Source organism: Rattus norvegicus, chromosome 1 (genome assembly GCF_036323735.1).
Source record: "Rattus norvegicus strain BN/NHsdMcwi chromosome 1, GRCr8, whole genome shotgun sequence".
Lineage (NCBI taxonomy): Eukaryota > Metazoa > Chordata > Mammalia > Rodentia > Muridae > Rattus > Rattus norvegicus.
This window is the reverse complement of record NC_086019.1, coordinates 183,509,890-183,535,130: the sequence shown is the minus strand read 5'-3', so window position 1 is coordinate 183,535,130 and position 25,241 is coordinate 183,509,890. Positions and strand designations below refer to the sequence as shown.

The window sequence follows — 25,241 nt, the reverse complement described above, 5'->3', positions numbered from 1 at the left end:
TTGAGTTCAAGAGAGTATATGGTGGTTGGACACACTGGACTCCACAGAATTGGGATGTGTATATCTGACATGGTGGCAACCTGCCTTGGGAACTAGATGAGTAGAGAAATTGTTGTCAGGCTCAGAGAGTAGCCATTGGCAGTGTGATATGAGATGGAGGAAAGCAAGGTAAAAGAAGCCTTTTTATTTAATTTTACAGCAACAGGGCACAACAACTCCACCTGAATTGTGGTAATGCTAACCACCGGGTAAAACTGCTCTGTGCCTCATCTGCTACCAGAGTTCTGCACAAAGTAGACATTTTGGGGGTTGATTGCTATACTTTGCCCAGTCAAGCAAAGTAAGCTCAGCTTCCCGAAGTTTCACTACAGGAAAAATCTCTCAGACCTGGGTCTGATGGGCAAAGCCTATTACACTGCTCTGTATGACACCTGAAGGTTAAATGTCCCATATCACAGTCAAAGACCAATCATGTCTGCTCCAACGAACCTAGACAGGCCTAATGTAACTACTCTAGGTAGTGAAGAAGTCTCTGGAATTTTGTTTGGTAGCCATCATTTGGCTTATACTTCCAGCTGTAATTTATCCTTTTCAAGTCTCTGATATTGACTGACTAGCTGTAGCTTTCCCTGCAGCAAGCGTAGAGAGTGGGGTGGGGTGGCTTCAGCTCCCTTCTTGGTTCTCCTCTTATGTACAAAACAGGCCTTAAGCCCCACTTTTCTAGGCCTCCAGGTAAGAAAGATAGACTCTGAAAGGAGGTAAACTCACAAAACAGGTGCCAAAGGAATGTTTCCCTATTCCTTCATTTAAAGGAATTCGCTTTACAGTGACTGCACAATGATCAAACACCTGTGTCTCATTACAGTAAATGATTAGATACAAAAGGGTTTAACATTTATACAAGTTACAAAGGTCTAAGAAAATGTTTTAAATTTTCTTTGGTTGTTTATTTAAGTGTAGGCTTAAAAGTGCTTCTCTATATATTTTGAATATTAGCCCTCTATCAGATGTGGGGTCAGTGAAGATTTTTTTTCCTAATCTGTAGAATGCCAACTTGTCTTATTGACTATGTGCCCCTGCCAGTGGGGATCCAGTTATTTGTCAGGGTCAAGGGGGACCCATACCTGCGGGAGAATGGGCGAGAAAGAGGAGTGAGACCAAGCTGTGTCCTTGTCAAGGTCTGTTTATTGAGAGGAATGTACAGCATTTAAAGCTCTGAAGCAGGAATTGAAGCAGGAACTGAAGTTTAGGGCAGAGGGGGGGGGGAGTACTGGGAAGAGCCCAAGGACATAAGGTGAATCACTAAACTGCAAGATATCCTCCTTAGACAAAGAGGCTACAGTCTTCCAGGGACAAGTTCTTTCTTTAAAAAGGTCAAGCCCTTCTCAGGAATCTGCTCAGGGCAGGGTGCCTAGTCCGGCAGTCTGGTCGCGGTCCCCAACAACTATGTCCTTTGTCTTACAGAAGCTTTCTAGTTTCATGAGGTTCCATTTATCAATTCTTGATCTTAGAGCATGAACCATTAGAGTTCTGTTTAGGAAATTTCTCCCTGTGCCAATGAGTTCAAGGCTCTTTCCCACTTTCTCTTCTATTAGATTCAGCATATCTGGTTTTATGTTGAGGTTCTTGGTCCACTTGGACTTGAGCTTTGTGCATGGTGACAAATATGGGTCTATTTTCATTTTTCTATATACAGACAGCCAGTTAGACCAGCACCATTTATTTAAGATGCTTTCTTTTTTCCATTGTATATTTTTGGCTTCTTTGTCAAAGATCAAGTGTGCATAAGTGTGTGATTTTATTCCTGGGTCTTCAATTCTATTCCACTGATCAACCTGCTTGTCTCTGTACCAATACCATTCAGTTTTTATCACTATTGCTCTGTATTAGAGCTCAAGGTCAGGGGTGGTGATTCCCCTAGCTATTCTTTTATTGTTAAGAATTGCTTTCCTGCAGTCCCAATTAGGAGGGAGAAGAAAGCAGCCACAAGTGGGGAGGGAGAGAGGGAAGGACAGGGGAGGGGAAGGGGATAGGAGTGGGGAGAGAGGGGAACATGATCTAGTATTGGGTGAGAGAAAAGGACTGAAGCCCTGAGGGCCAGGAGAAAGAATGGAAACAGGTGACCTCATGAGGAAGGAGGTTAAGAGGACCCTCTAGAATATACCAGACACCTGGTAAGTGAGAGACTCTCAAAACTCAAAGGGGAGCCCTAGATGAAATGTCCTACAATGGGGAGAGGGAATTTATTGAGCCCACCTTCAGCAGAAAGACAGGGCATCAAGTGAGGGATGGGGTTGCTATTTCACAGTCTCAGCTCTGACCCATAATTCTTTCTGTCTTGTAGTGAGCCATATTGATTTGGGCCTGGTCGCTTTGTAACTGCATGGCCACAGTTTAGAAGTCATGGGATTGTTGAACAGAGGCCTCTCCCATGTATTTACGCACAGGAAGAAAAGACCAAGTAGTAAACACCCGGTGTCTCCACTGCATGACTTCTGCTGAGCCCGGCTGATGCATGTGGAACTGACACACCTGGACCACACCTGGGTGGTGGTCAATTTACTTCTGCCTTTTGCTTCCTCAGCCTTTATCCTTGAGATTTAGGCTGATCTTCTCGGATTTCTCCCTAATTAATTCAGGTCTCCTAGTTGGTCTTTTGCTACCGAAGTCAGGAGCCAGGTAGTCACGAGCCAGGGTTTCCCACTGTGCTTCCCAGTTATTTTCTACCTGGAGACTTGGGTATATAAGTGGTGAATAAAGCTACAGGAGACTCTCACTCTTCTTCCTCACTCTCACTCTTCCTTCCTCTCTCTCTCTCTCTCTCTCTCTCTCTCTCTCTCTCTCCCTCTCTTCCTCTCCTGGCTTGACATGATAACCTGTGTGTGTGTGTGTGTGTGTGTGTGTGTGTGTGTGTGTGTGTGCTTCTTTCATCCTGTAGGCTTTCGCCCGATTCTCGGTACTGTGTTGGTGCTGGCGCCGACAAATGGAGGTCCCACCGAGATCGGAGAAGAAAGGGGTACCACCTACGGGACGTCCCTGGAGCCCGGCCGGCATAGGAGAAGGGACGGATTGGGGGTAAGATGGGCCAGAAAAGGCCTGGATGATTTGGGCTAGCCTGAGTAAAACTTGTCATAAAAAAGGGACAAGGTAACGGTAAAGTGTTTTTGCATATGCGTTCTGTTAGAGTTATATTCTAGTCTTTGGACCCTGACTAGAGATAGTTTACACCCTAGACATGAGAGAGAACGGGTTTGGGAAAAACAGTCCTCCCAGATTCTCCGAGGTTGCTTTGGAGAAAGAGAAAAACCTTTTCAGAGCTCTGCTAGGAACAGAGGGAAAGCAGGAGACGTCCTGCCTCTCTGCTGGCTCCTATTGGAGAAATGCTTATTTCTGGTTCTGGGTTCCATAGGTAGGATATGTGGGTCCCTTCGGTGGGACACCATCTAGTTTTTTCCCTTTATGTCTATTGTCTGTCCTTGGTGCACCAAGCTGTCCATGTCTGTCAGTTTATGTCTGTGGTTTTTGTTTCTCGTTGTTTAAATGTTTTATGTTTCATGTTCAAAAGGAAAAATGGTAAAAACTTTTATCTGTCAATCATTCACATCTTGGTTTGGTTTTAACTCGTTTCATAAAGGAACAAATGAATAAAAAGCAGTTTCAATTGGCCTTTGGAGCCGTGCACCTGTAGCTTGGAGCATAGGTCAGCTGGAGAAGCTGCCAGGGGGCTGAGCGTCTCCACGAGCTGATCTTAAAGGCACCAGCAGCTCCTCAGCTTCTTTGGTACAGGAGCTGATGGCTGTTTCTCTTAGAAAAATCCCTGACTTATTATTTGACTTAGCAGGTGACAAGGTGCTTCTCTTAAAATCATAGCTAGAAAAGTAAAAATGGTGCTTGGTCTAAATATTAAAGATATGTGTAGCCACTTCAATTTTGTTTCTGATTGGTTTTAAATGTATAAATATGCTCTACATGCCTTGGTTATGGACTATTGGCTTTTAAGTTATAGGATATGGTTAAAAAGGTATAATGTCAGTAACAAAAAGATGACATAAAGCTGGTAATTTGGATGAAGTCATTCTAGACAACATGCGGTATGAGCCAACCTAGGGAAATAGGTCTAAATTGAGAAAATATTTTTATGGAACTCTTATTCTAGAAACCAGGCTTCTAAAAGAATTTAGGACAATGTCTCTTTGTTGAGGTATTGGAGACCGCACCATCGTGCGTTCATATGTAGGAATTGGCAGTCAAACTTAGTAGCATGAAGGATAGACTTGGAGTTTTGGAGACTGGATTTTGGAAACTAGTTTGTTGGAGGTTTTGCTTTCCAAAGTTGTGGTTTGCCCTGAAGTTATCTGTATTTTAATGCTAATCCCACTGCCCCAAGGACAGCTGCCTAGTCAGGTACTCAGAACTTAGGTGACCTCCCAAAGTTGTGGTTGTGCTCTGTTGTTACAAGGAGAATTTAAGGATTGTGATTCAGGATTGCCAGTGTTACATTGACTAACTCAAACTTGATTTATAATTGAGAAAAAATCAAACAGGTAGAGATTGTTACAAGATTTACGAAGGATTGATGAGGTTTTAGAACTTGTGAGAGCATTACAGCTTGTTTGCTTACTCCAACTGCCATTTCAAGATAGATTTAGAGGATTGTTTTTATGCAATTTGTTTAGGTCCTGGCAATTGTGAGTTTTCATTTCATGAGCTTGCTTATAATTTTAGAGAGCCCATGAGGTAAAATCATTAAAATTTTTTTCAAAAGAATGGCTAATAGCCTTATTATGTAATTTTGTTGCTTCTTCAATGTAAGAAGTTAGAACTTTGAATCTCTCAGTGTATATGGAAATTTTTACTACAAACCTTTGCTCTCAAAATGAGCTTTAATATTTGGGGAGTAGCTGTCCAGAAAAGAATATTTGAAACTAATTTTAAGCTTCTAAGGATATGTTAATTGCCAAAGTACCTCACCTTACCAGAGGACTTAACTTTGTTATCCTCATTGGAGATAAAGCTTTTGTCATTAGTACAAAATTGTAGGCTAGAGTCATGGAAGTATTTTAAAAAGAAACCCGGTGAAACATACCTTATTCCAAACAGCATCAATTGGTTATTACAAAATACTGATATTTGACCTATTACATATACAAATTTCAGGCAAAATTGATAATTTTACTCTTTGCATGCTTTTGTATTTCCTGTACATTTGTGCATGCAACCCATAGAAAATGCGCTTGCTGTATTTATAGGTGGTTCATCTAATGAAAAGGCTACATGTATGATTGGATCACTTGTTTATTCTCTTGAGTTTCCGCTGCTTCAGCACAGATTATTAGATTACGTCCTGTAGCCACTGTTTTTAAATGTTAAAAAATCAAGCTTTCAATTCATATACAGATAGCCAATGTGTGGCTTGTGGTTTACAATTGATTAAAAGGTTTTCCTTTTTTTTTTAGATACTACTAGCCCTCAAATTTTACAATTACTTAATGCTTTATTAGAGACAGGTTTTCTACTTGAAATCAGTGAGTGATGATTTCAGTGTGAATGTCTGACAACTCACTGTCCTTTCAGTGCTCTGGCTCGGAGAACTAAATAAAACCATAGACCCAGCTCTTTGAAAATGGTAATGGAGTTGATAACACACCCTCACGAAAAGAGGAAGACTCCAGTTGCTTACTTTCAACACCCAGCCTCACCCTGCCAACTCAGGGATTTCTAAATAAGGCTGAATCTAGACAATATTTACAGGTTTTGACATTTCTAATTAATGCTTAGGTTTAGGTAAATAAAGTTTGTGAGGTGCTAGAGAAATGGCTTAGTGGTTAAGAGCACTAAATACTGTTCCTTTATAGGCCATTTAAGAACTCAAGCTGGATTGCCTGGACCCCTTAGCAAGGGAGGACAATGATACCAGGCAGATTATAGGCCTTACATAGAAACAATTAGTCAAAAAATCTCATTCTTTATATATCCAAAACAATAATGCTGGAAACAATAATTTGGTATACAAGTCAATTTATGAATACAAGTGCTCAGTGTCCTCAATTATCTTAATAAATAAATAACATTTTAACAATTTTAATAAATAAAAAGGGGGAGTTATCCCTGTATACTAAATAATACTCTTTTTATTTCAATTTTAAAATTTGGATGCCAAGAAACTCGGAGTGTTTATGGCACCCTACAACTAGGCATACTTCTGCCTAGGTGAAATAGAAAGATCCATATGTTGGCATGATTCTGTCCAGGTATTTTTATGGGGAAGAGGGAATCTTTGTGTTTTTTCTACAGGATGCTACAGGAGTGTGCCAGCTGCCTGAGTGGCTGGTGAGACTTGCTGATCCTGGGAGCATGAAGATTCAGCTCTCGTGGTTTGGGTTCCTGAAGTCATTCCTGTGCCCTTAAGAGGAAGATGGAAGATCCCCCCTCATCTTTTGTCATCACAGAAATTCTGGCGTTGCTGCAGTCATTGTGTCCCGTCCCACTGCGGCCTGTGCTCCAACCCTCTGTGCACTACTGCTTGCTGGAAGCTGCTGTGGACTGGGGAACTCTGCCCTGATTCTGCAGATCTCAGACATGGTTCCATTGCCTGCTGGTTGTTCCAGAGAAGAATGACCAATCCTGAACTGTCTTGGGAGAGACCTTGGCATTTTCGCTGCTATTGTAGCAGCCATTACTGCTGCAGCCGTTGTGTCTGCAGTGTCTGGAGTTACCCTTCCCCAATCTATTGTTAGGCAAACACAGTGGGTGAACTTTCTGGAGTAGTTGCTAACAATTGGGAATTCTAAATTTTATTATAGGAACGGCTTGACTACTGCCCTTGGTGGTAGCAGCTGAGGAGAACCAGATGAGGTGCCCATTACTTATCAGGAGAGGCTCAACTTCCACAATCTCTTAAATTAATGCCATCTGGCCCCTACTCCCTTGCCCCTGGGCTCAAGTAAGAGGAATGAGAAGATGACCTGATGTAGCTATGCTCAGCGACGGGCAACTTCCTCTGACCCTTGACCAATCTAGACATGGAGCCTTGAGGGCGACAAGGTGGTCCTATGACAGAGAGGCTGGGGTCTGAGAGGTCGATCCTAAGACAGAGGTAGTACACCCTGTTTAAACGTATGGGCCGGTCAAATGCTCCTCTGCCCAGTTTCTCCCCCAATAAACACACACTTATAGCCCAGAACGGTGTGTTACAGCATAAGTTCATTCCTAACCATTGGGGTGCAGTCCTAACTGCAAGAGTGGCTCGCCATGGCCGACCTGGGCACTCTGTGAGGCATGTCTGATCTCTCTCAGACGACTACTTCCACCTAATGGTCTTTTATAATAGAATAACGGGGGAGATGTAGTGAGCCATATTGATTTGGGCCTGGTCGCTTTGTAAGTGCATGGCCACAGTTTAGAAGTCATGGGATTGTTGAACAGAGGCCTCTCCCATGTATTTACGCACAGGAAGAAAAGACCAAGTAGTAAACACCCGGTGTCTCCACTGCATGACCTCTGCTGAGCCCGGCTGATGTGGAACCGACACACCTGGACCACACCTGGGTGGTGGTCAATTTACTTCTGCCTTTTGCTTCCTCAGCCTTTATCCTTGAGATTTAGGCTGGTCTTCTCGGATTTCTCCCTAATTAATTCAGGTCTCCTAGTTGGTCTTTTGCTACCGAAGTCAGGAGCCAGGTAGTCACGAGCCAGGGTTTCCCACTGTGCTTCCCAGTTATTTTCTACCTGGAGACTTGGGTATATAAGTGGTGAATAGAGCTACAGGAGACTCTCACTCTTCTTCCTCACTCTCACTCTTCCTTCCTCTCTCTCTCTCTCTCTCTCTCTCTCTCTCTCTCTCTCTCTCTTCCTCTCTTCCTCTCCTGGCTTGACATGATAACCTGTGTGTGTGTGTGTGTGTGTGTGTGTGTGTGTGTGTGTGTGTGTGTGTGTTTCTTTCATCCTGTAGGCTTTCGCCCGATTCTCGGTACTGTGTCTGTGCTGGTGCCGACACTGTCTGAAAGAAATGCAGGGATAGAAATGGAGAAGAGCCTGAGGAAAAGAAGGTCCAGCGATAGGGCCAAAGTAGGATCCAATTCAAGGGTCTCTCAAGGAGGCCCCAAAACCTGACACCATTACTGAGGCTATGGGACATTCACAATAAGTGACCTATGATTGCCCTCCAAAAGACCCAACAAGCAGCTGAAAGAGTCAGATGCGGATATGTGCACCCAACCAATGAATAGAAGCTGCTGATCCCTCTGGTTGGGTTAGGGGAAAGCTGGAGGAAGCTAAGGATAATGGCGACCCTGTAGGGGGACCAGCAATCTCACTTAACCTGGACTCCCAAGATCTCTTGGACACTGGATCACCAAACAGGCAGCATACACCAGCTGAGATGAGGCCTCCAACACATATATAGCAGAGGACTCCTGGGTCTGGATTCAGAGAAGATGCACCTAACCCTCAAGAGACTGGAGGCCCCAGGAAGTGGGGTAGGTGGGGTGGGGACATCCTTGTGGAGACACAGTGGTAGGGTGGTGAGGAGGGGATATGGAAATGTCCAAGAGGGGAGGTGGGCCAGGAGGGGAATAAAATCTGGAGTGTAAAAGTAAATAAATACATTTTTAAAAAGTGCTTCTCATTGTGCTAAAATATCTCTGTCCAATCAATCTATGTACATCAGTCTTCCGGATAGAGGAAAGAGTGTTCGCTCTTAACTCAAAATCATTTTGAGGGGAAAGAATGTTCACTCTTTTAATTCAAAATCATTTTGGGTTCCCCAAGTTTTTCCTAAGATAGGACAAAAACATAAGGGAAAGTTTATTTTGTGATGGATCTTAAAGGTTTTGAAATTCAGCTCAGAAAAAATAAAGTTCTCCCACAGATCATAAACAAGGGACAGATGATCTATGAAGTAAAATCGATCTAAGTTGCTTCTTCTATGCGTTGGCATCTGCTGCTGACTGGTGGCCACTTTGCTCCCTCTGTTGCTGCTTTGGCTGGCTGACTCTTCCCCTGTCCTGGGCACGGCTGCTAATGAACACTTATGTTAGTCAGCAGCTGTAGTCCCCTTACATTTTCCCATGTCTGCACTTCCAGCATATGTCAAAGAGCCATCTCCTAAGCCCCTTATGAAGACTATAGTGACCACGCATCACTTTAACTTCTCCATCTTCTTCGTCCATCTGATAGCAGCCCTGCACCTCACTTCTATTAACAGGTCCCCACTCCTCCTCAAAGTGCAATGCCTGCTGTAAGCTAGAACCATCCCAAAGTCCTATTTGATCTCTGTCCTTTCTGCACTTTTCTAAACAAAGCAGATCTAGTGGAACCTCGGGAAGTGTGAGTTCCTTGGACTAAAGCTGAACAGAGAAACTCTGTTGAAGAATTCCTTGAAGTGTGTGTCATAGGCCCAGTAGAATTTGCTAAATAATAGAATTTATGGGTTGGAGAGGTAGATCTGCAATCAAGTGTAGGGAGCCGTATTGGATTTGGGCCTGGCCGCCTTGTGACTGTATGGCCACAGTTAAGATTACTGCCATAAAGTCATGAGATTGTTGGACAAAAGCCTCTCCCATGAATTTATGGCACAGGAAGAAAAGACCAAATATCTCCTGAGTAAACACCCATTGTCTCCACTGCATGACCTCTGCTGAGCCGGCTGATGCATGTGGAACCAACACACCTGGGTCACACCTGGGCGGTGGTCAATTTACTTCTGCCTTTTGCTTCCTCAGCCTTTATCCTTGAGATTTAGGCTGGTCTTCTTGGATTTCTCCCTAATTTATTCAGGTCTCCTAGTCGGTCTTTTGTTACCGAAGGCACGAAGTCTTGAGCCAGGTAGTCACGAGCCAGGGTTTCCCACTGTGCTGCCCAGATATTTTCTACCTGGAGAACTTGGGTATATAAGTGGTGAATAAAGCTACAGGAGACTCTTCCGCTCTTCCTCCCCGCCCCTCTCTCCTGGCTTGACATGAATAACCTGTGTGTGTGTGTGTGTGTGTGTGTGTGTGTGTGTGTGTGTGTGTGTGTGTGTATGTTTCTTTAATCCCACAGGCTTTCGCCTGATTCTCAGTACCGTGTCGGTGCAGGTGCGGACAATCAAGAGTGCTTGATGCCTTTTCAGAGGACCCAGGTTAACACCCTTGTCTGACAGGTCACAACTGCCTGTAACTCCTACTCCAGGAGAGCCTATATAGTCTCTGTCCTTCATGGATATGTATATGTATATGTACGTGCATATACAGACAGACAGACAAACATATATAAATAAAAAGCAATCATGAGTCATTTATTAGAAACATGTATATGTGTGTCTGTATGAGTTTATGTGCACATTAAGGGTAGGTGCTCTCAGCAGAGGGCTTGGGTCCCCTGGAACACCTTTGAACTACCTAACATTAGTGCTGGGAACTAAAAGCAGGATCTTCTTCAAGAGCAGGGTATACTCTTAACCACTGAACCATCTTTTCAGCTCCCAAAAGAAATTAAAATATTATTTGTGCTTTTATTTGTGTGTATGTGAGTGTTTTGCGCATGTGTATGTCTGTGTACCATGTACATGCCTGGAGCCTGTAGAGGTCAGAGGATAGGGTTAAAGCTAGAGTTATGGATGGTTTTGAGCCACACCATATGGGTCCTGGGAATTAAACCCAAGTCCTCCTTTTTTTTTTCTTTTCTTTTTTTTCGGAGCTGGGGACCGAACCCAGGGCCTTGTGCTTCCTAGGCAAGCGCTCTACCACTGAGCTAAATCCCCAACCCTCAACAAGTACTCTTAACTGCACAGCTATCTCTCCAACCTCAAAAAAATAAATCGTAAGAAAATGATTTGAATAGTTCCATGCATCCTATCAGATCACCATGGACTAAGGCTGGTCTTCAAAAACAACAGAAAGCCCACACACTCATGAAAGCTGAACAATGCTCTACTCAGTGATAACCTGGTCAAGGAAGAAGTAAAGAAAGAAACTAAAGACTTCTTAGAATTTAATGAAAATGAAGGCACAACATACCCAAATTTATGGGATACAATGAAACCTGTGATAAAAGGAAAACTCATAGCTCAGAGTGACTCCAAAAGAAACTGGAGAGAGCATACACTAACAGCTTGACAGCACACCTGTAAGCTCTAGTACAGAAAGAAGCAAATACACCCGAGAGGAGAGATGGCAGGAAATCTTCAAACTCAGAGCTGAAACCAACCAAATAGAGACAAAATAAAAAAAAAACTATAGAAAGAATCAGCAAAACCAGGAGATGGTTTTTTGAGAAAATCAACAAGATAGATAAATCTTTAGGCAGACTAACCAGAGGGCACAGGGACAGTATTCAAATGAACAAAATCGGAAATGAAAAGGGAGACATAACAGAAACTGAGTAATTTTAAAAAATCATCATATCCTACTATAAAAACCTATACTCAACAAAACTGGAAAATTTGGAGGAAATGGACAATTTTCTAGACAGATACAAAATACCGAAGTTTAATCATGATCAGATAAACCATGTAAACAGTCCAATACCCCTAAAGAAATAGAAGCAGTCATTAAAAGTCTCCCAATCAAAAAAGCCCAGGACCAGAAGGGTTGGGTGCAGAATTGTATCAGATCTTCAAAGAAGACTTAATACCAATACTGTCCAAACTATTCTACAAAATAGAAACAGAAGGAACACTACCCAATTCATTCTTTGAAGCCACAATTTGCTTATACCTAAACCATACTAATATCCTACAAAGAAAGAGAACTTCAGTCCAATTTCCCTCATGAATATCCATGCAAAAATGCTCAATAAAATTATCACAAACTGAATCCAAGAACACATAAAAATGATCATTCACCATGATCAAAATGGCTTCATCCCAGGGATGCAAGGATGGTTCAATATTCAGAAATCCATCAGCATAATCCACTATATAAACAAAGAACAAACCACATGATCATCTTATTAGATGTGGAGAAAGCATTTGACAAATTTCAACACCCCTTCATGATAAAAGTACTGGAAAGATCAGGAATTCAAGGCCCATATCTAAACATAGCAAAAGCCATATACAGCAAACCAGTATCTAACATTAAACTAAATAGAGAGAAACTTCAAGCAATCCCACTAAAATCAGGGACTAGACAAGGCTGCCCACTCTCTCCCTACTTATTCAATAGAGTTCTTGAAGTCCTGGCCAGAGCAAAAAGAGGTCAAAGGGATACAAATTGGAAAGGAAGAAATCAAAATATCACTATTTGCAGATGATATGATAGTACACTTAAGTGACCCCAAAAGTTCCACCAGAGAACTACTTAACCTGAAAAACAACTTCAGCGAAGTGGCTAGATATAAAATTAAACAAATCAGTAGCCTTCCTCTACTCAAATGATAAACAGGCTGAGGAAGTGAAAGATCTGTATGACAAGAACTTCAAGTGTCTGAAGAAAGAAATCGAAGAAGATCTCAGAAAATGGAAAGATCTTCCATGCTCATGGATTGGCAGGATTAATATAGTAAAAAATGGCCATCTTGCTGAAAGCAATCTACAGATCCAATGAGATCCCCATCAAAATTCCAACTCAATTCTTCATAGAGTTAGAAAGAACAATTTGCAAACTCATTTGAAATAACAAAAAAACTCAGGATAGCTGTCCCGCGCGCGACTTTTTGGTGGCAAGGAGCACGGGGACATTTAGAAATCCTTACTGTGACCACTTTATTAATCTTAGAAGAGGAAAAGCCACGCCGCGCCAACATGGCGCGCTTATAAAACCCTAGTGCGGCGCACCCACACCTGATTGGTTGTTACCCATGATCTCATAAGGCATGCCCCAGAGTGGGCAAAGACCTGGCACGAAGGCACTCTTGCACATGCGTACAGTTAACTTCCTGAAAGGGGGGCCGGCTGGCGCGGCGAAGGCTGGCGCCATCTTGTAATGGCGGAGGCTATCCTGGCCTACCACGTGGGGCGCAGTGGAAGCCATCGCCATCTAGTGGTGGCAAATGTTATTGCGGCCCTCTACAGATAGCAAAAACTATTTTCAACAATAAAAGAAGTTCTGGGGGAATAACTGTTCCTGACCTCAAGCAATATTATAGATCAATCGTGATTAAAAACTACATGGTATTGGTACAGAGTCAGGCAGGTAGATCAATGGGATAGAATTGAAGGCCCAAAATGAACCCACACACCTATGGTCACTTGATCTTTGACAAAAGAGCTAAAACCATCCAGTAGAAAAAAGATAGCATTTTCAACAAATGGTACTGGAAGTCATCACATAGAAGAATGCAAATTGAAACATTCTTATCTCCTTGTACAAAGCTCAAGTCCATGTGGGTCAAAGACCGCCACATAAAACTAGATACACTGAAACTAATAAAAGAGAAAGTGTGGAAGAGCCTTGAACATATAGGCAGAGAGGACATTTTCTTAAACACAACACCAATGGCTTATGCTCTAAGATCAAGAATCGACAAATGGGATCTCATAAAATTGCAAAGCTTCTATACGGCAAAGGACACTGTCAGTAGGACAAAATGGCAATCAACAGATTAGGAAAAGGAGCCCAGAAGATCATGTGTGGATCTCAGACATTGAAACAGAAGTTGTAATATTGAAGTTTCCTTGAAAAGCCCAAGATGTGCGAGAAGCCAGAGCCATGGGCTATCTGCTGAGGAAAGCTGCTAACAGCGAGTGGAACCAGCCCAGGAGAAAGAAGTTTGTTGTATTCAACAAAGATGAAAAAAGAGGGGGGCTAGAGAGATGGCTCAGCGATTAAAAGCACCGGACTACTCTACCAGAGGTCCTGAGTTCAATTCCCAGCAACCACATGGTGGCTCACAACCATCTGTAAAGAGATCTGATGCCCTCTTCTGGTGTATCTGAAGACAGCTACAGTGTACTTATATATAATAAATGAATAAATCTTTAAAAAAAGATGAAAAAAGAGTTGGAGATCTGAAGACTGCTTTGACATCAGACATGGAGATGCTCGGTTTGGAGTTTGCCTAGCTGGTTTCTTGTCTTGCTTTGGTGATTATAGTTAAGTGATTGAATGAATCTCAGAAGAGACTTTGAACTTGGGGCTTTTAACATTGTTGAGACTGCTATAGACTATGGGGGCTTTGGAAGTGAGACTAAGTGTACTTTTGCATTATGCTATGTTTAGGAATGGCCCACATAGACTCATATGTTTAAACAAGCATATGGAGACTCAGGGAATGGCACTTTTAGAACATGTGGCCCTGTTGGAGTAAGTGTGGCCTTGTTGGAGTAGGTGTGTCACTGTAGGTGTGTGCTTTAAGACCCCCATCCTAGCTGCCTGGAGTCAGTATTCTGCTAGCAGCCTTCAGATAAAGAAGTAGAAATCTGAGCTTCTCCTCCACCATGCCTGTCTGGATGTTGCCATGTTCCCACCTTAATGACAGTGGACTGAACCTCTGAACCCATAAGCCAGCCCCAATTTAATGTCCTTACAAGAGTTGCTTTGCTTATGGTGTCTGTTCACAACAGTAAAACTATAAAACAATCACCTTTCTGCCTATCAAGTAGCAACAATCCAACTGGGCCACTTTTTTTCTCACTAATCTATGGGTATAACAATAAGTTATAAGGAGTAAATTTGTATGGGTTTCATCTCGTGGAGTGAATTTAAATCCAATTAGAAAGAGCTTGTTAGTTTCCATGATGTCTATGCCACTATTATATGTTTTGCCAGTATGCGATTGCAACTTGCAGGGTTCAAGCCTGGATGAGACTGAGGATCAGTCTTCTTCAGTAGTGTGCACACCATCTTTGCAGTCTATGACAGCTATTTTCATGTCATTATAGTGATGGCATTTTCATGTCAACACCAGTTAGATTTCTCTGAGTTCTAAGACTCAAGTATGTGGTGTCTTTGGCAATAAATTTTACTGTCAAGTTCTAGACAGTAACTTTACTAGTTAATTTTGACAACTTTACAAAGGCCAGAGTTACTTGGGATGGGGAACTTCAATAGGGGAAATGCCTCCATCAAATTAGCCTATAAGCAAGTCTATGGAGGCAATTTCTTTCTCTCTCTCTCTCTCTCTCTCTCTCTCTCTCTCTCTCTCTCTTTCATTTTAAACTTTACCATTAAACACATTGCAAATATAAAACCACACACACAAAAATTAAACAAAACCCAGAAACATTTTCATGATTGATTTGGGAGGGTCCATCTTATTTTGGTGCCCTTGGGGGGTAGTGGTCCTGGGGTGTATTTTAAAAAAAGCAAATTGAGTGAGCCTGGAAAGCAAGCCGGTGAACAGTGTTCCTCCATAGCCTTTACTTCAGTTCCTGCTTCCAGGTTCCTGCTCTGAATTCCCTTCTTGATGGATTATAAGCTGTAAGTGATATACACCATTTCCTCCTCAAGTTACCTTTGATCATAGTGCTTTATTCTTCCCCACTCCCCCGCACCAGAACACAAACTAAGTAGCGCAATAGCTTGCAGTGTTGGGGGGGTCTATGAGACATCACTGGCAAACAACTCCAAAGGGGTAATTCATTCCTGGCCCTGGGCATTCATTCTATTTGTTATTCTCCCCTTGTACTGCTGCTTCGTTATAGGGTATAGTTCTCTCCTGGTACTCTTGCCAGCCTAACCTCTGGGGAAGAAAGTTTGAAGGTAAAATATAACCAACAGGCCAATTATTCAAGCAATCAGCACCATCTAATCAAAATCCGATCAAGACTCAGGAGTACATTCTGCTTAGTGAGCACATGGTGCTCCTGGAGGGGGAAGTAGCTGATTCCAGGAGGACAGGACGCTGCAGCCCTGCTTTTGGGGTACTTACAGATCTTGCCCTATGTGTTTCTTTATTTGGTTGTTTTTATAAACTTTGTAACAAAACTAAAGCAATATCTAGAGCACTTTTTGGAGTCCTGTTAGTTGTTCTTTTGAAAGTCAGCTAGCTCTTGGTCAGATGGGTGGATGGCCTGGGAAACTTGTAGCCAGTATGTAGTTGCAATCCTGTTGGTGACTGTGTCCTTAAAGCTGTGGAGCCAAAAGCAATCCCGACACAGTGTAACTGAGTTGTATTGCAGTATTCCAGTGACAGTCTCACCTGTCTGAGCATTGTGTAATTCTTTGTTCACTTATGCCATTATCTCATGTCAGCCAGGGATGTTTTGCTGGTGTTAGTTCTATATTATATCTGGGCACAGCGTGTGCCTTTTTATTCCAATAGGATTTTTTTTTTGTTATTGTTGTACTCTCTGATCTTTCTCAATGTATTTGGTACAGTGTCTGCTAGGAATGATCCATGTATATAGAGGGTTCCTTTCTCCCAATGACCTCCATTTTTGTCATAGTATCACCTTCAAAAGAAGCTTGAAATGCTCTCAGGATGCTGATGGTGGTTCTGAACTTGATGCTTACACCTGTTAACACATTAACTAAAGCACATAACTATTTTATTTTGTTAAGACTTCTTTTATTTTAAAATGTGTGTGTGGGTGTGCGCGCACACGTGTGCATGTACGTGAGTGTGTGCATGTGTGTGCTATGATGTGCACATAAGAAGGGCTCATGAAGGCCAGGAGAGGGCACTGGATACCCCCGGAGTTAGTTATAAGGGGTAGTGAGCCACCTGATTCCAGTGCTGGGAATTCAGATCTTCTGCAAGTGCTGTTCATGCTCTTAACCACTGAGTCAGCGCTTCCTGAATTAGGCCAGTGCACATGGTAAGTTGTTAAGTCTTCTTTGTCTGAGTGGAAAGTTTTCATCTGGCAAATATGGTTTTTTTTTTTTTTTCGGAGCTGGGGACCGAACCCAGGGCCGTACGATTGCTAGGCAAGCGCTCTACCACTGAGCTAAATCCCCAACCCTGCTGAGCTTATTCTTATTCCTCTAAATCCCAAGTTCTAGACGTCAACTTTCCCATATGGGGACCTGAGTGTTAGGCTTTCCACTTAAATACTCTAAAACACTAACCAAGGTCTATCTATATAGACTATATACTATACCATACCTATACTATAACTGAGATCTATACTATACCATCTAAACTATACTAAGATCCAGGCAGGTATGTCACACTTTCCCTATTTTTCTTAAACCTTTACCTTTTCTTCTCCTCTTTTACTTGGATGAGGTTTGAAGGTAAACGGGAAGAGAGCACCCTTCACGATCCCCCAGTACTCCCACCAACCTAGGGTTGTCTGGGCAACCTTTCCACCGGGCACTTGACACCATTCTTCCTTTTCCTAATCAAGAACGTCACTTCTCCAATTAACCCTCTGTCTTGTGAGGGTTCTAAAATTCAAAACAACCCGAATAGGCACAAGAGTCCAGCAAAGCATGGTCTTTATTTGAATTAGGCAGCAAGAACCGACTAGGCAGGGACAGCAGCACAGACTGGGGAGCTGACTGCGTCTTCAAATGTCCATCTCAGTGAGGGTGCAAGCAGACGGCACAATGTATTGTACTCAGTCCCCTACTGATGGATCAGGGACACAGGAGCTAAACTGCATCCTGAACCAGGATGTTACAGAACTTTTTTTTTTTTGCAGATTTACAATTTTATTGATATTTTGTACATACATATGGTGTATTATAATCAAATCCATAACCATTCAGTTTTCTCTAATTCTTTTCCTTTGCCCACAAACCATTACTTTCTGCTAATGTCATGTATCCTTTCTTTTAAAAACTATTGGGTCTACTTAGTGCAGCCAGCATGTATATGATTGTAGAGTCCAACGAGGGTAACCCTTAAGGAGCCACATCACTGAAGAAAACTGATATTTCTACTCCAGCAGCCATCGATTTGTAGTATGTAATTCTCAGCTGGGGTGTTACTTTGTAGACCTCTCCCCCTCATCCAGGTTGGGATATTTGTTGGCTTGATCTTGGATGTGTCTTGGGGATGTAGTCATAGTCACTATGAGTTCATATGGACACTGTCCTTGTCGTGCCTGGAAAACACGTTACAGAACCTTTAAGCCCATGCATGTGTGTTTGTGAACACACATGGTCGTTAGTGGACGGTCGCTGAGTTGACTTCCCTCTTTTCACTGTGTGGGGTCCTGGGATTCTGAGACCTGGGAACAAATGTCTTTTCTGGCTGAGTTGGCTTATTATTTGTTTATTGTTTTTTAATTTTTGAGTTATTTCTACAATCCATCCCACACTGCGCGCCTCTGTGCGTGTGTGTGTGTGTGTGTGTGTGTGTGTGTGTGTGTGTGTGTGTGTGTGTATTAGATAATCTTTTTGGAACAAAATTGCTTTTGTCCCAATCGTTTAGTTCAGAAGCAAGCAATGTAACTTTCCTGTCAAAACCAAGGGCATGCAGAACATCTTACTACAATGTCACTCTTACATTAGGACATCTGTGCCTAACAGAAGCATGGAGAAAGTGATTATTAATACAGTAGCTCTAGTATTAACATAGTATTAATTAATATAGTATTAATTAATATTACAACTTAGTTTTTAATGTTCCCATGGTGCCAGGGTCTGTCTGCCTTCACTAAGTCCCTTCTGTTCCTCGTGGTGATATGGTAGACTTTGGTGACTCCTGAGAAACCTTATTATAAGGACAATAAATGTTATGTTCCTCTGATGGCACAACCTCCTTGGACAGGGACTAGCACAATAAATATTAACTTTAAAAAAATCAATAAATATGAATGAGTAAATAAACCATTTCCTTGTGAGAACGTTTTACACCCTGCTGGAGTCCAAAATCTACGTTTTAATCCTGGCTTCACCTTGAAGCGGTTGTCACTCTGTGAGAGGACCGGGCGGAATCTGAGCCATCGGAAAGTGCCTTGCCCGACTGCTTGGCAAATTGTCGCGTACGTGTGACGCAATCACCCCGCGTCCGCGCAGACGAAGACGCCGAGGAACGTGGATTGTAGGTAGCATGGCGGCCACAGCCCAGCAGTCCCCTCCGTCGGTCGGCGGAAAGCGCAAAGGCAAATCCCAGTTCCTGCCGGCCAAGCGGGCCCGACGCTGTGACGCAGGCGGACCGCGGCAGCTGGAGCCCGGCTTGCAGGGCATCCTCATCACCTGCAACATGAACGAGCGCAAGTGCGTGGAGGAGGCCTACAGCCTGCTCAACGAGTATGGCGACGACATGTACGGACCCGAAAAGGTACGAGCCTGGGGGAGAGTGAGCCGCCCGCGGGCCTCTTCCGGGGAGCGGAGGCGGCAGTTGCTTTGCTGCGCCTGTACGGTGCTAGCACGACCTCGCTTACCTTCCCGCCCCTGGTGTGACTGCTATTGCGGCCGCCTGCCTAGTGGGTGTGTGCCTCCATAGGTTCTCTTAATGACTAATGACAGTGGCTCCCACGTATTGATTGATTGCCTTTGTGGACCAGGTAGTGTGCTAAAGACTGCAGATCTTGCGTCGGTGCGAAGTTGCTACAAGCTAAGATCTCTCCGAGGTAATGATAGGGATGCTGTTTTCCAAGTGCACTTGAAAATACATTTAAGAAAATAAAACTTATGAACCCCAGATCTTATCCTATGGTAGTTTGGCAGCCGTGATATTGCTACTTAGACTCCGTATACACCTGCACACTCTGAAGTGTGGAGAAAGGTAGTTTAGCAGGCCCCATTACTTGAGAGAAGGGGACAGAATAGGAATCCAAAGACTCCTTCAGTGAGCTCAGTTATTTTTATTACCTGATTGAAAATCCCCTTCGCAGGAAAGAGAACTGGGCATTAGGCATATGTCTTGTCTTTGCTCATGCATTGCTTGTGCCTTGTTCAAGTTCTCTTTTTGTAGAGCCCCTTTTGTTTTTGAGAGAAGATTTTGCTGGCTACCTCTAGTTGGCCTCTGCTTCCTAGCTGTAGGGATTGCAAGCACTGGCCATCATATTGTGTGCTCTGTTTCTTTTTTCCTGTTTTTGGAGTGGGTATCGAACCCAGGGCCTTGTAGGCAAATGCTCTACTACTGAACTAAATCCCCAATCCGTGTGCTCTGTTTCTTATAGCAGAAGTAAGGGGTTTAGTTCTCTTATACATTTGGTTCTAATCCTACAACAGCCATACTGCCTGCCTGTGAGATGACACTGCACACAGGGAATTTATTTCTTAATGTACATCTGGAAGTAGTATTATATTAATCTAATAAAATTTATTGTCAACAACGTTGAGACCTCTGCCACTGGGGGTTTCACATAAGTAGTTAATTACAGTGTTTGAACATGAGCTGTTCTGTAATTTTTGCCTGTTGGTTTTTATGTAAACAGTTTATAGACAAGGACCAGCAGCCCTCTGGAAGTGAGGGAGAAGATGATGATGCAGAGGCTGCCTTGAAAAAAGAAGTTGGTGACATTAAGGCTTCTACAGAGAAGAGGCTGAGAAGATTCCAGTCAGTGGAGAGCGGAGCAAATAATGTAGTTTTCATCAGGACACTTGGGATAGGTATGTCTGAGTAACAACAGCCCTAAGATCATCAGTCCCATTGTGTCTGGGCATTTCTGTTTCAGCAGATGCTGGTCAGACAATGGTTTCGTGGGTATGGTTGTTAATTACTCTGTGGAACTACTACACATTCCATTAGCAGTGTATCAGTGTGAGCAGGTTTTTGAAAACATTTTCAGGTGACTTATACCACACTCAGGGAATTTGCTTTTTTTTTTTTTTCCCAATTATGAAGCTGAATGCATTTATTAAAGAATGCTTGAATTTAGGGATTTAAGATCTTCTGAAATCCAGGACCTTTTGGAACCCTCATCTTTCTTTCTGAACATAGTTTTTCATTTCATTTCTTTTTTTTTTTTTAAACTAGGTATATTTCTTTACTTATATTTCAAATGTTATTCCCTTTCTTGGTTTCCTGTCCATAAGCCCCCCTCCCCCATACGGGTGTTCCCCCCATCCATCCCCCTTACTGCCCCCCCCCCCCATATTCCCATGCACTGGGGAGTTCAACCTTGGCAGGACCAAGGGCTTCCCCTTCCACTGGTGCCCCAACAAGGGTATCCTCTGCTACATATGCAGTTGGAGCCCTGGGGGGGAATTTGCTTCTTATTCCACAGTTTGGAAGTGGTGTTATTTTAGGTTCCTAAAAATGTGGAGAGGTGGAGGGTGGTGAGCATAGCATTGGCTTAAAAGCAGGGACCAGGCCGTGCCGGACCCCTCCTTCGGTAACTTAAGGTAGAATGAAGTGTATATTCTGTCTGCGCTTAGTACCAGGCAGTTACCATTTAGGAATGGAGGGCCTGATCCACTTAAGACCTGGAAATAGAATTCCTTTGGCTTTCAAATATGATCACTAATTTGAAAATATTAACACTGTTGTCTCAGTAGCTGTCTTAGTTGGGAAGTAGCCAGTGAATCACTGTGTCATGCTGTGCTATGTGGTGCTAGGATTCTTCCCCAGCTGAGAGCTGGCCGTCTGTACTCATTAATTATTGGATTAGGTTCTTCAGTGATGTACAGATAATGTTTATGCTATGCAATGCTTGTTACTCTGATTTGTATTAGAAGAAAACAACAGTAAGGCGTTGTGGTTTAAGTTTGATTCTAAGACTATCCAGTTATATATGGTAGGTCCCAGAGAATTACTAGTTGCAAAATAAAAACAAACAAGCAAAAAAAATGTGGGTTTTTTGTTGTTGTTGTTGTTGTTTTTTGTTTTTGTGTGTGTGTTTCTTCTTCTCTTTTCTTTTTCTCTTAGAACCTGAGAAATTAGTGCATCATATTCTCCAGGATATGTACAAAACCAAGAAAAAGAAGACACGGGTTATTCTGCGAATGTTACCTGTCTCAGGTACATGTAAAGCATTTTTAGAAGATATGAAAAAATATGCAGAAACATTTCTGGAACCCTGGTTTAAAGCCCCAAACAAAGGGACATTTCAGATTGTATACAAATCTCGAAATAACAGCCATATGAATAGAGAAGAAGTCATTAAAGAGTTGGCAGGTAAGTTCTCTGAGTAATCTTATATAGCCTGCTCTGGTTAAAACTTAGGCTTAAAAATGTTTGTTTAGTACATTTTTTCTTCAGCTTATATATCAGCTCTCACTAATATGGCATGTGAGGTAGATTCTCTGGTAGAAGTCTTTGCAAATCAAAATTGAATATTTGGGAATATACAGTGGTCTGTCCATACCCATGGGTGATTGTCATTAGATGCCCCAGGGATGCCAAACCTGTGAGCGCTCAGGTAAGTCTTACATAAAATTGGCTGTTTTGGTGTGATATTTGCATATAACCTACACAGGTTCTCTTCTATATTTATATCATTTTTAGATTATTTAGAATACTAAGTCTGTTGAAACCTCTGAAATAGTCGTCTTGTTTAGAGATAATGACAGTTAAAATCAGTCTATTCTTGTTAAGTGGAGATATCCTTTTCTTTCTGAAGAATTTTGATTCACACTTACTTGGGTTTGCACATGAGTGCAGTGCCCACAGAGCCAGAAAAGGCTGCTGTTTCCTTTTAAGCTAGGGCCAACAGGTGATTGTTTAGCTTCTCAACATGAATGCTGGGAACAGGTAGGTCTTCTGCAAGAGCCGTGCATGCATTTCCACAGAGTCATCTCTGTACTCTGCCAACTGCGCTCTTATTAAATGTGTCAAGTTTCATTCATATTTATTAAAAGCATTGATAGAGCTGCATATCCATGCCCTTGATCCCACAGTTGGGAGGCAGAGACAGGCTGTTGTTATGAATTCCAGGCCAACCTGGTCTACATAGTGAGTTCCAGGACAGTCAGGGATACATAGAGAGCCTGTCTTGAAATAAACAAAACAAAAAAGTATTCATGGAATTTGATTGACAGTCACAAAGAACAAGGACTTTTTATAAACCTAGTTTTAACAAATCCTGTCTAGTAAGGGATGAAAGCCTCGTTTGACTCCCATCAGGCTTCATGATACCTTCCTTCTTAGCTCATTCTCCTATTTCTGTTTCAGGAATAGTAGGCAGCCTCAATTCAGAAAACAAAGTGGATCTCACTAATCCAGAATACACGGTGGTAGTAGAAATCATCAAAGCTGTGTGTTGCCTGAGTGTTGTGAAAGATTATGTGCTGTTCCGAAAATACAACCTCCAAGAAGTAGTGAAGAGTGCAAAGGACTCACGGCCTCCCCCAAAGCTGGGAAATGGCAAAGAAGCACAACTGGAACCTGGTAGTAAGTTGAGTCAAAATGATCCCCCCAAAGGGAAAAACAACCAACAGGCAGCACCGGAGAGTAGCGAGGAGCTGGGGCAGACAGTGCCAGGGTCCGAAACCCAGGCAGGGAGTGAAGGAGGAGCTAAACCTGAACCTGAAAGTCAAGGCTCAGAAGGACCCAAGGCAAAGGAAAATGAGCTCTCCTAGGTCATTCTGCAGGAGGTGGTCTCAACTGTGGAATTGTGATAATGTATTTTGACTTTTGTGTGCTACTCAATGCTGATCTCACAACCCCCCTTGTCAGTTTTGTTAAAGCCCTTCCAGGCCTGTCTGTTGGTGTGTGCAGACCATGTACTGGTTCCTAGGGGAGGGCACCAGGAGGATGGATGGTGTTGGCCTCTGCTCCTCATTACTCTCTCTAGTTTCCTCTTGAGCACTGCCAACTGATGTGGAACTGAACAATATCTGAGTGGGAAATGAGCAGGACACTGAGGAAGGTGTGTTCTACAGCTCAGCTGTCCCTGCCGTTCCATTACACACAGAAGTGGCACTGTGGATTATGTGGGAATCGCTTTGGGATGCTTTTTTTGTTTATGTTTTTGGGTTTGTTTTGTTTTGTTTATGTTAAGAGCAAATCTGATGGCTCATTGCTCCAGGTTTTTTAGAGACGGTATGAGGTAGAACAGGACTGCTCTAGGTGTAGACCCATGGGTGCTTATGATAAGGTTAGGGATGAGGAATCACTGCTGGGTCACTTCCATATCCTAGTACAAAAACAGAAAAGAAAGCCACTGTACCAGGGTTTCTCTGGACTTGGACTTTCTCTGGATTGTCAGCTTGTGGTGCTTTCAAGTTCTCCTCACAGGCAGAGAGAGACTGGAAGGGTAGACGGGACCAGTGACTACTGTAAAACAAACTATCCAGGTGGGGCCTCTAACATTAGGCTGGGAAATAGGTTTGTGCTTGATTCTTAATACATGTTAGAAAATAGTATAAATGCTAAGTTGGTTAAGTAAAGAGCTAGTGACATGAGAGGATATATTTCCTGTCACAGCTAGAGGCTTGCTTGGTAAGACAGACCAAGAGGATATGGGAGAAGCAGGAGAATAGGCATTACCTTGCTAATATAGACGGGGCTAGACCATCCTTGGGTGTTTGACATGTTAACTCAGGTCTGAGATTGAAACCATCTTAAAAGGATACGCCTTAGTATCACTAGGGGGAACAGATCACGGTGCCTTCTTGTAGCTTGCTCTGAGACAGAGGGACTTTTCTTTTAATAGACTGTGACAAAGGGCCTGAGGATAAAGTACCGTTTGCTCAGACAGGAAGTTCTGGAACTTGGCAAGTCGCTGCACTTGAGAGTTTGATGTATACTTTGCTGTGATTGGCTTTTTATTTGTCTCCACTGAGTCCCAAGTGTGACTGACTATTTGCCAGTTGTACAGTGCTATGCTCTTAGGATCTAAGTTCCCAGCTACTTTTGCTCTGCTTTCAGATTGGCTGACTTTGTCGTCACTGACTTCTCAGTGTGCTATTTACAGGTGATCGCAGGGTAGGAGCTTACTGGTCAGTTTAAACCATAGCAATTAAGACAGAAATAAAGACGCAGAAACCAAATCCCTGTGCTGAGGGTCAGCATGCTGGTCCTGCTCTGCAGACAAAGGAGTTAAGCCTGGTCCTGTAGGACACATTTGTCCAAAGCTGAATACAGGTTTCAGATATTTCTACTGTATTTCGTTCTTGGTACAGCTGGACTTTCAGCTTTTCAAAGTTACTGATATTTTAAAAAATAAAAATGAATTTGTTCTGTAGTTTGGCATTCTTATTTTTTCTATGCCCCATATTAAATGTCTTCTGATGTGTATAGTGTGTTTATTATAAACATGTCTTTCTATGGTATAGTGTGTTTATTGTAAAAATGCTTATATGCTTGATTATGTATCAAAAATCCGGGCTCATCATTCCTAAAAAGTAAAGATACAAAATTTATTCCTGAGTAGTTAATATTCAAAGAATACAAGTTTAAAATATCTTGCAGGATTTACTTAAAGCACCTATCTCATACTGAGTTTTGTTAAAGTCATTTACTGGCCTTTGAATCATTTATACTTCTGATATGAAGAGTATTTTTAATCTGCTTGAAAGGGGTGACTTCATAAAGAC

At 42.5% G+C, this 25,241-nt stretch overlaps 2 protein-coding genes and 1 long non-coding RNA gene across 3 annotated transcripts in view; 2 read left to right on the top strand and 1 right to left on the bottom strand.

Annotated features, from left to right (window-relative positions):
- Positions 1-25,241, top strand: part of Pdilt (protein disulfide isomerase-like, testis expressed) — a 294,014-nt gene that overhangs the window by 27,695 nt on the left and 241,078 nt on the right. The window lies entirely within an intron of this gene.
- LOC134483776 (uncharacterized) lies at positions 17,287-18,849 on the bottom strand. The gene is made up of 2 exons (XR_010060759.1): positions 18,710-18,849; positions 17,287-17,914 (listed from the first exon to the last, which is right to left on the bottom strand). It is a non-coding gene; the product is annotated as an uncharacterized LOC134483776 (long non-coding RNA).
- Positions 18,849-24,889, top strand: Thumpd1 (THUMP domain containing 1). Its single transcript, NM_001009688.1, has 4 exons — positions 18,849-19,095; positions 20,198-20,372; positions 21,631-21,879; positions 22,876-24,889. The coding sequence occupies exons 1-4, from the start codon at positions 18,865-18,867 to the stop codon at positions 23,280-23,282; spliced, it is 1,062 nt and encodes a 353-aa protein (NP_001009688.1). The 5' UTR covers positions 18,849-18,864; the 3' UTR covers positions 23,283-24,889.